Source organism: Daucus carota, chromosome 7 (assembly GCF_001625215.2).
Source record: "Daucus carota subsp. sativus chromosome 7, DH1 v3.0, whole genome shotgun sequence".
NCBI lineage: Eukaryota > Viridiplantae > Streptophyta > Magnoliopsida > Apiales > Apiaceae > Daucus > Daucus carota.
The window spans coordinates 8,743,491-8,755,246 of NC_030387.2; the positions used below are offsets into that span (position 1 = coordinate 8,743,491).

Below are 11,756 nucleotides of genomic sequence, written 5' to 3' on the forward strand. Positions count from 1 at the left end.
GCATTGGATTTGGAGTTCGGTGATGTTAGATTTGGATTGACGTTTGGACTTCCGTTAGCTGCGCATTTGTAATAGTTATCGTTGTGATAGAATTTTGGATTAATAAATTGTGCTGTATTTTAGTTTTGGATTTAGTATTAATATTCCGAAAAGTCGGGATGTTATAGTTGGTATCAGAGCGTGGTTATAATTCTGTAGACTAGCCTTAGGGCATTTGACCTGTGAGTTTGGGTTTAATTCGTATGGGTAGAAGTAAGATTTTTGATATAACGCTGCGATATTTACTCGATGTTTGCTCTATATGTGTTTTCATAATAAATGTTGCATGATGCCGCCTGGAAGAGATACCTCGAGAGGACAACAAATAGTGATGGACAGGGAGACTTTCTTGGACATGGTTACGGAAGTTGCAAATCAACAAAGACAAAACCCAGGCGCTAATAATGTGCCAAATCAAGAAGGTCAAACTATATTCAACCGTTTTATGAAGCAAAGGCCTGACATTTTCAAGGAAGCCAAACACCCTATAGATGCTGAGGCTTGGATTGGTCACATGGAGAAGATATTTCGTGTACTAAATTGTTCTGAAGAGGAGAAAGCTCGCTTTGGTGTTTACCGTCTTGAAGGGGATGCTGGCACTTGGTGGAAATCAGTGGTGGCTTCCCATCCGGCTGGATATGAGGACACTCTCACCTGGAATGTGTTTAAGGCGCAATTTGATCAGAGATATTTTCCAGCTAGTGTTCGTGAGGAGTATGCTCGTGAGTATCAGAATATTGCTCAGAAGGAGGATGAGTCCGTCACAGATTTCCAGATTCGATTTCAGAGGTTGACTAATTATGCTCGGTCTATTGCTGGAAACGATGCTGATAAAATTATGAAGTTTAAATGGGCTTTGAAGGATTCCGTACGCAACCATATCATTTCTAATCGCTACGCTACCATGGATAGTTTGGTGGACAGTGCTAGAGATCAGGAGCTCCATCAGATGGATTGTGCCAAACGTCTTGAGGTTCAGGACCAGAAAAGAAAGAGGGATGATGATCCTCCCAGATTCCAGAATAACGGAGAATCTTCGGGCGGATTTAAACAAAACAATCAAAGGTACAACACCCGCAGTTTTCAGCAGAAAAATGGGAATCAGCAAAATAGGTCAGGCAATCAATCTGGGAATCAGTCAGGCGGTCAAACTGGTCAGAATGGAGGAAATTCTGCTTGTTCACACTGTGGGAAAATGCACGGTGGTGTTTGTCACTGGATTTCAAGAGCATGTTTGAATTGTGGACATGGTCATACTATTCGGGACTGCAACGCACCGTTGAAGAAATCGGGAGATTAGAACAATACTAATAAGAAGGATGAGCAGAAGAGTTCGGGACGTGTGTTTTCTCTCACTGCAAATGATGCTGCTAACTTATCAGGTATATAACTTTAATTTCGAGGACGAAATTATTTTAACGGGGGAAGAATATAATATTCCGATATTTTGTTAGATTATTTGAAGTTTATTTATATAAATGTGTTAAAACTATATTTGTTTATACTTTAATTCGAAAATAGTCTATAAATAGTTTTGGAGTCCTAATCGAATCCTAGTAAATGTTGATAAGGACAGTTGGTATCCAGAGCAGGCTGTCCTTCGGAGTGTGTTAGGTATGAGACTAGCTCATTCCCTAGGGTGTAATCCGTGGACCGAGGTTTAAGTTTGACTTGTTTGTGGTTAATGAGTTTTTAGTTGTGTGTCTTGACTTTTAGATAGGATTTTTTTTAGAGTAGATTTGGGAGAATTTCGGGACCAAATTTTTTTTAAGGAGGGTAGAATGTAATATCCCGTAATTTTTAGAATAATATTAATTGCTTAGTAATAATAATAAAGGATTTAAAATCGGATTATGATTAGGATCTAAAATTGAATTAGGATAATGGGCCTATAATATGGATCAGACTTGTATTCAGATAACGGGTAGGTATAGAATTAGGGTTTGGAGACTTTTTATATATCGATTGCGTTTCCTTATTTTTTTTATAATCTTGTGCGAGCCGCCCAACTTTTTCTTCTTTTTTATTTCAAAAATTCGTAGGGATTTTTATACACAAATCAGTTGTCTTGTAAAATTCGTAGAAAATTCAATTCTTATCGGATTTTGATGATTCTTGATGTTTCGGAAACCTCTTTTAATTGTCTACAACTTTCGTTCACAATGTTTTCTCATATTCCGTTTCGAACTGTTCTAAAAATCCCAAAACTTATTCAGACATTGTTTTTCGCTTTGAATCTGAATCAGCAGACGTTTTATTTAATTCCCGATTTGTTATGAGTTCGTTTTCGATGAGCCTTACCTTTTCAGAAAGGTCTTTTTGTCCTCTACAGCTTTTGTGTTTTGAGTGTTTCCAGAAAATGTCGTTTAGTGGGTCAAAATATTAGATTAGTGATCTGGGCAGATTGGAATCATGGAGGCTTTTGGAGTTTTAAGAGGAGATAATTTTGGTTGGTTGCTGAGGATTGATTATATGATCTAGGATGGTGTTGAGTATTTGATTTCGGTGTTGAGGTAAGTTTCTGATTGATCTTTCTAGTGTTTTAAAAATTATGTGTTATATATTTATATTTGATTGTATAAATTTGGGCTAAGTGATTATATTTTGAATTGGTTTTCGTTCTCGTACATGTGCGGTGTTGACGATGATTTCGGAACTCTTATTTATGCCATGGTTTGTGAAAATAAAAATAAGAATAAGGACCGAATCACCGGGATATAGTGACAGTTTTCAGAAAATTAAGGACCGTTATCACCGGGTTGTAGTGGTCATGGTATAAATTATAAGTTCTGAGTTATTGTTCACTATATGATTATCGTATCGAATAAGAATATGAAAGTGTTTTGAAAGTATTTGTTTCGTATATTGTTTTCGTATAAAAAAAGTATATTTTATCTTATGTGTATACATGTTACTTGGCCCGACTAGTTGGATCGATTGGTTGCTTGCTGGGCTGTATAGCTCTTTACTTACAATTTTCAGGTTTGATTTACGAGCGAGTTGATGTGCATTGGATTTGGAGTTCGGTGATGTTGGATTTGGATTGACGTTTGGACTTCCGTTAGCTGCGCATTTGTAATAGTTATCGTTGTAATAGAATTTTGGATTAATAAATTGTGCTGTATTTTAGTTTTGGATTTAGTATTAATATTCCGAAAAGTCGGGATGTTACAGTTGCAATAAAAGACATTTTGCATGGCATTTATATCCGTTTTCAATGTCACAATTTACTACTTTTAACAATTTTCACTCACTATTTCTTCACGACAACTTAGTTATACTCGCTTTGGTTCATTTTCATTAAATTATACTAGCAATATGTTCGTGTTTTGCACGGAGAATTTTAATTCTTTACATATATACTCTTTACTTAAAATTATTTTTTACATATGTTTTTTTTATTGATTTTACACTATCATAAAAGTCATAAAATAATTGACATAGAGAGAAACATGGCAGAGTAATACATGCAATATCATTATATCCTCCAATGTGCTGTTATAAAAAATCGACATGTCTGTAAAACATTTACATAGTAGAATAAAACCAAATTAAAGCACTAAAACTCATATTTGCATCCTATTCAGTAATATTTAAAAGATAAAAATGAGAAAATTGCAACTTAAATAGATAACTGAACATATCACAATAAAATAATTTACAGAAGAGTAAAACGTAGAGTGGTAATTAAACTTTTATCCGTTTTTTTATTTTAATGACTACAATCTCAGAATTATATATTGATGGCCAAACATTGTTTTTAAAATTTTAAAAAATTGTTTAGAGCCATTTTTTTGAAAAAAATTTAATATATATATCTTTTCTAAAGAATGACCTTTAGTCACTTTTTTGATGGAAGTAAAACAATTTATGGCCACCTTAATATAATTTTAAAATTCTGGCCAACAAAATGAAAAAGCGAATTAAATTCGACGAACAATTTGTACTTACTCTATATAATGATATATAAATTTATTTTTCTAAAACTAATGTAGATAGCTAATTTTTGTAAATTTCAAAAATTATATATATATATATATATATATATATATATATATATATATAATATGGCCCATAATTTAATATAAAATTCTATGATTTTGCAAAATTTATTTACTATCATAAATTTTGAAATAATTTAATAATATAAAATAAATTTTAAATTAAGATTCTTGTATTTTAAATTAGGGCTTTTTCCATAAATACCCAAGTTTAAAGAAGTTTTTACAAATATATTGTCATTTTTTCAAATAAATTGTAAAAATACTATGTTCCAAAAAATATTTGCAAAAATACGAAGGTTGAATATGCAACCATATCTGCAACTGCTATCAACCATATATGCAACCACAAATGCAATTTAAAAAAATATGTTGAAAATTACATTTAATTGCATAAAAGTTGCAAGTGGTTGCAAGTCACGAAAATGAGTATCGGGCCCATACTAATATAACAAAAGCAACTATGAAATCAATTAAAAGCAACCCTGCTTCTTTGTAAATATCAATCCTCGTAACATTGATTTCATTTACTCGTATACCAAACACGCTCTTCCCTGGTTTCTTATACATATATAATCTTGCACTGAGGACAAACTGATTTCCTTCTCGCCTCTCATACTCATAGCAGGGCTTGCAAACTGAAAAAACACATTCACTACCAGCAATAAATGGATTACCTGCAGTTGAAAGCCCGACATCATCACCGCAGATCTGACATAGCTTTGGGAGGCAACAAATGGAGCTATCGTTTAATTGATGGTGAAGGAGTAAGGTGTGTAACCTCGATGAAGTAGAAGAAAGCTGCAATTGAAGAAATAAAGAAGATGAGACCCTGTGCTGTGACAGGAACGATGTATACCTGCAAATATTTAAAGCAGACTTTTAAAAGAATCGTACTTTTTCAAGAAAAATAGACACACGGACACGGTAGCTTTGCAATTAAAAAGTTAAGAAAAGGGGCATATTTGCCAAATTCCCTTTAAATTATGGTGATTTATCACTAAATTATACTATTCTTAAATAAAAGTGTATAATATATATATTATACATGATAACATGGAGTGAATTGGGCATTATCACTCAGTTAAACAAATGTGAAAATAAAATATATTATTTAAAAGAAATTAATATTCAATATTTATAATAATTTATTAATAATTATAAATAATTTACACTTCAACATGTACAATAGCAATGGCTGCTAGAAGCTAATAAACAAAAAGACTGTGGAACTTCTTCTTGCTTTTATGAATTCCATTTCAATATTACAAATTTGGTCATTGCCAACGCAAGTATAGGTGACACTTACCATAAACACATAGTTTAAGACTGTTTCTATTTTTAACTGAATTAGCATCTTTCACTTCTGCTATCTCATTTTGATGCTTTGCCTATTATTATATTAGCTTATGATTATTCATCTATTTTTGTAGATGCATTATAAGATTGTTCAATACAACCTTGTGGATAAAAGAATGGAGTTTCTATATGAATTATCACCATCTGGCTACCTAAATGATAAATATGATGTAACCATACTTCTATTATCACACATAAATTCTCTGTTGCTTCTCTTTGATTATTGGTGCGCTATCAGGTTTAACTAATTATAATGTATGATTTGATTATTGCAATGCACTTTTCCAAGTTGGAATAATGAATCTTCATCAAAACAAAGCTGTTATAAAGAGCTGAAAGTTTGCAAAAATATATAGAAAACTAATTGCCTACTAAAATAGCATGAGCTATTGTAGTTGGTACCTTACACTTTTGTGTTCACTTCTTCTTTCACAATAGTTAGATGTCTTAAATTAAAAAACAAAGCATGCACCTGATATTTTAAAACTAATAATGTGTTATACTCGAAATTACTCGGGCTCTAGGAGGTCAAAGTACCCATCCCACGTAGTGTATGAAGTGCTCTAATAGTAGAGGTTCTTTTTGGTGTTTGTTAATGTAGGCATGTACAAAGATCAACTATAAATATATAATTCAATTATAATAAGATTCAATATTATATACAACATTACTTAATACATAAAAGCATTCATAAGTACCCGTTGACGTCGCTCAAAAGAGTAAGAACTTGAAGTATGAGTGATTTTGACTTTTCCTCGCCAACTCCTAGCAGCAACAGACCTGCTAACAAACTGATCACTCCTCAACTATTTTCAAAATTTTCTCCAAAATCCCTCACCCAAATATCTTCTTCTCAACCTTGGTTTTTTGGTAATTGATGATCTTGCGCACATTATTGCGAATGTGATGCATAATATAGAGTCACGAACATTCTCCTGGGTAGCGTACTTGGGATCATACGTAAAGTAATGTTGCAAAAGAAAATGAATAGAGAAATTGAAAAAAGATTATTCCTACAACAATAAGCCTCCTTCATCTCTTCTTCCCATTGTTGATTATTCCTATTGTTGCAAAAGAAAATGAATAGAGAAATTGAAAAAAGTAATCTTGACTCCTTCATCTCTTCTTCCCATTGTTGATTGTCTTTAGGATCCAGAACTTCTTGTATGTTAGAAGCCTCGCTCTGATACCAATTGTTATTTAGACAATGCAAACAATAAGTTAGATTGTAGAAGGGGGGGTTGAATACAATCTACAAAAATTTCAATAAATTCTTGCACAACAGATTATATTCAAACTACAAGAGAACATGTAAACTAAAATAGAAATTTAAAGAACAAGGATCTTAAAAATTTCATGTAAATTGTTTGATCCACCTGAGAGTTTTTTATATTAAGAACCTTCCAAGTAAAAATACTTGGCTGCTTACAGAAGAATGAAGAGCAGAAGCTTACAATTTCTTGCTAACTTTCTCTAGTGCTTTGCTCTTCAGTTCTTGGTGTTTGGATACTTTGAAATGTAAATTACAAAGTGAATATATACTACTACAAACAAAACTAGTCTGTAAAAGTATTTTCCTACTCAATTTCTAGCTAATACAAATATAGAATTTCTTGGACTTGATACTGCATTTGGCAGCTTGAAATTCTTGTTGCTTTACCAGAAATGGTAGGCTTCGAGGTTCTCAATATTTGACTAAACTGCTTTTGGTTTAGCTTCTAAAGCTGGTGCAGCATCTGTCACATCAACCCATGTGCTCTTTGTCTTTTACTTGACTTGTAGCTGTCAATTGTTGATTGTCAATTGCTAATATTATCGATTGATAATGTTCTTGAACTATCAATTGATAAGTTGTTCAAAATGAGCGATTGACAGTCTTCCTTGAATTATCGATTGATGGTGTTGATGCAGCGATTGATAAGCTCCCTTTAAATTAGCCATTGATACTTCAAAAATAGCGATCGATCTTCACTTCACTTGGATAGATTACATGACTTCACATATTTACAATTATGTCACCCTATCTAAACATCCATTGATAGATTAACTGCTAATGTAGAAGTATTCATAACATTGCATCAATTGCTAAGATACTCCAGCTTTGTACAGTACCTCATCATCCGTTGATGGGTTTATCTGATCAATCGATATTGTCTTAGCATGCTATCAATTGATCTACTACATGCAAATTTATTCTAAGTAAGAACATAAACATTTTGTATCATCAAGCATCACATATTCCTAACAGGTTGCTTAGAAAAAGAAATAGAAGATGTGACTTTGCAGAATGCCCCTAAGAACGGTAAACAGATATCACCTAACATTCAGAAGGACTTTGTAAATGCAACTACAATTGAAACCATCAATGTGATTATCAAAGATATTGGAGATTCTTTATTTTCCAATTTTGATAGACAAGCCACATGATATTTCAATGAAAGAACAAATGACAGTTGTGTTGTGTTATGTAGAAAAAAAAGGTTGTGTAATTGAACGGTTTTTCGGTCTTGAGCATGTACAAAGTACAACAGCCATTGCCCTCAAAGCTGCAATTGATAGTTTTTTTTCAAGATATGAATTAGGTATGGCAAGTCTAAGGGGTCAGGGTTATGACGGAGCTATTGATATGCAAGGCAATTTCAATGGGTAAAAATAACTAATTTTAAAGGAGAATTCTTATGCCTATTACATACACTGCTTTGCTCATCAACTACAATTAACTCTTACTGGTGTGGCCAAGAAACACCTTCATGTTACAGAATTCTTTTCTGCAATAGCTAGTATCATGAGTGTTGTTGGAGCATCGGCTAAATGTTCTGACATTCTTCAGGAAAAACAAGTTGCTCGTATTGCTGAAGCATTACAAAATGAAGAAATTGAAAGTGGTTGGGGTCTTAATCAAAGCACAAATCTGAAACGGCATGGAGATACATGTTGGGGCTCCCACTATGGTACATTAATAAGTTTACTCACTTAATATTCATCTACAATCGAGGTTCTTGAAATTATTATTGATGCTATCTGCAGATTCTGAGCAAAGATTTGATACTACAAATACTCTATTAAATTTGCAATCTTATAGTTTTGCATTTACTCTTCATTTAGTGAGGAATATATTGGGAGCTTCCAATGAATTGTCAAAAGTTTTACAACGAAAAGACCATTGCAAATGCTATTACTCTGGTAAAAGTTTGTAAGCACAGATTGCAATAAATGAGAGACAATGAATGGGATACTTTTGCTAGTCAGGTTTCATCTTTCTATGATAGCCTTAATATTGAAGTTCCTATTATGAATGATATTTTCATACCTCGGGGTAGATCACGTCGCAATTCATACAAGACTACAAAGTTACATCATTACCGAGTGGAGCTCTATTATTCAATAATTGATATGCAACCTCAGGAATTAAATAGTCATTTTGATGAGATAAATACCACGCTACTTTGGTGCATTTCATGTTTATGCCTAGATAGTATGTTTGTTGCTTTTGACTAGGAAAAGCTTATTCAACTTACCAAGTATTATCCGAATGATTTTTCCTCGACTGAGCTTATGGCACTTGATGATAAACTTCAGAATTACATCGTTGACATGCGCTCAAGCATAGAGTTTTCAGAATTGAAAGGTATTAGTAAAATCTTTGCTTATTATAGTAATGAATCTATTATGCAACATTTTCAGAACATGAAAACTCACCTTAGTACTTTGTACTATTTCTCTTCAATTTATATTTATAATTTCTATAATTTATCTTGCTGGAAAATTTTAGAGTGCCCACTCAAGATGTATGTTCTGACTCCGCCACTGCTGGTCATGCTTAATAAGCAATTCGGTTACCACATCAGCACTATGATAAAAGTTTTTTAAAAAGTTAACAAATGATATATAATAATATTTTAATAGTTTATGTGAGCCGTCATTAAGATCAGATAACTGCTCAATATATTTTAGGATTAACTATCTAATTAGACACTCACTTCACACCAATATATCATCCGGGCTACTCTCGAATTCTCGGTCTCATTTGAAATACCGTTTTCAAAAATTGTATTAGTCTTAAAAATAAAACGTTAAATTCGAAGAGTAATTTAATATCGTTAAGAAAGCTCGGAACAAGCAGGGATTTCAATTTAAACACGAAACTATCCAAAAGTATATATTATATAAGTTGTCATTTCTAATATTAAATAGTAGAAAACACTGTCGACGTTCAAAATAATCTTCTTATGATAAAATCACATGCGAAAAACTTAAAATTCTGTGCAATATTTGTACCAAGTTCAATAACCGTTTCTTTTGATGACTAGGGCTCTAAATTAATAGCGGCGGAACAGGAAAATGAAATAGTTAAAGCATTGTTTCAGCGTCTTTGGTGCATCATGTCAATGTAGTCTTAATTGTTAACACCTCAAAGAGTCTCCGTAGACTCATTTCCTTCCAACCTACTCCACCATAATAATGAATTAAAAGGTGATCATCGATCATCAAAAGCCACAACAGACCGATCCATGATTGATCTACATGTTACTACTTACCATAACATATTATAATTCAATATCTCTGGCCCCTTCTTTAAACACAATCTAGTTGAACACTATGATGAATTGCGGGGGCCAACTGATGCATCTATTTCGGGACACAATCGAATTGCTGCACTACTTAGTACTTTATGAGCTTATCGAATCAGTTATACAAATGTCGGGTTTTTCTATGATGTGTTCATGGACACATAATAAACAAAATATTTGATAAATTTATCTTGTTTTAATTTGCTTACACTCTTTGATAATGGTTGACCCTCCTGCATTTACAACAATCACACTATCAAACCATCCAAATTCAAAAATTTCAGTGTTTAGCATGTACCCGACACTAGAAAAACCCTATAAATATATATACCAAGGGGCTGCTGCAGATAATATATATCATAGCTTGTTGACCTCGCAACTAAGGAAAGATGCAAAGGGCTTTGTAGCATCAACTATCAACAAATTGATGATTACTGATCACCCCATTATACACACATGAACTATTTGGAATTATGAATAAAGTAGCACACAAGCAAGGTCAAATTAAGATTCACATGAGGTGAAACTATCAGTGTGTTTTTGCATAGCATATGTGCATGCATCTTTTTTACCTAGAATCATCGATATGTGGTGAAAATAATTTAATACATTATATATGGGTACACATATTTTTATCTGAGAATCTTGGACATCAGCTAAAAATGGACAGAGATTAGTAGAGATACTCGTTATTAAAACAGTACATTGTTTATATGAATGTTGTAATTTAGGAAAAACAGAGCTAAAGCTTGCATTGGCATATAAATTTACTGATGAAGATCTTACCAATATTACTCATCATAATTGTAATTAATTTCTTCAAACACTGTGATAATGGTGTTGTTTGGTGAATGAGCATAGCTAGAACACACTAATTATTACTGTACTAAAATAACTATAATAGCTAGCACATGCCAGGGCAAAGGAATCGAGACTAGCTCAAGTAATCAGCTTTTGAGTAGAATTAATCATAATGCTAGCTGAAAACGATCCAAGCCATGTTTAAGGGTACTCAACTGATAATTGTTGACGGACCTGAGACCACTTTGTCTAATTAGAAGACTTATTAATTACGTACCACTAATTTAATTATAATTGTACCCCTAGCATGCTGTGCATTTACATATCCTCTTCGAGGACGATAGCATGTGTAAGTTGGGGTAGAGATTAGTTACCAACACTAGCTAGCTAATGCTCCCTCTTATACTGCACTTTTATACATGTGTTAACAGGGCCCTCGGATTCATAAGTTCCAGCGGCACTATCATTGAGTTAGTTGACTGTAAATTTACATTGCGAGCAAAAAGTATATATTTTAGTTGCTTACGTGGTAATCTTTTTACTGTAACTGCAGGATGTGGTACCAGAAATATTAAGGGTAGTAATCGAGCCGAGCCGAGTAAAACAAGGTCAGGTTTTGCTCGAGTTGGATTAAAAAATTCGCTTGAGCTTTAGTTTGACTGAGCATTTTATTATTTCAAGTTGTAAGTTTGATTCGTAAATATTTTAATAGGATCGAGTTCGGGCTTGAAAGCTCGAATTAATTCATCCAATATAAATAAAAACTTAAAATATGATTTGCTCGAGTTCAATTCGAATAAATATATATCATATAAATAAAATATAAAATATTTTTATGAGATATATTTAAAATAAAAATTTTAAAAATAATAGAGGCTGAATAAGTCTCGCGAACCCTACAAGTGTAGCTCAAACTCGGCTAACACTCAAGTAGCTCAAACTCGAGCTCTGCTCGATTATTAGCAAACAAAATTTAAATATTTTA

The 11,756-nt window shown here is 32.8% G+C and overlaps 1 protein-coding gene across 1 annotated transcript; it reads left to right on the forward strand.

Moving 5' to 3' along the window:
• Nucleotides 1-328: 328 nt before the first annotated feature.
• On the forward strand, nt 329-1,339 carry LOC108194597 (uncharacterized). The gene has a single exon (XM_017361555.1). The coding sequence runs from the start codon at nt 329-331 to the stop codon at nt 1,337-1,339; it is 1,011 nt and encodes a 336-aa protein (XP_017217044.1).
• Nucleotides 1,340-11,756: the final 10,417 nt, after the last annotated feature.

Excerpts from the sequence above, each read along its gene's own strand:
- LOC108194597 (XM_017361555.1), top strand. The coding sequence starts at position 329 with ATGCCGCCTGGAAGAGATACCTCGAGAGGACAACAAATAGTGATGGAC.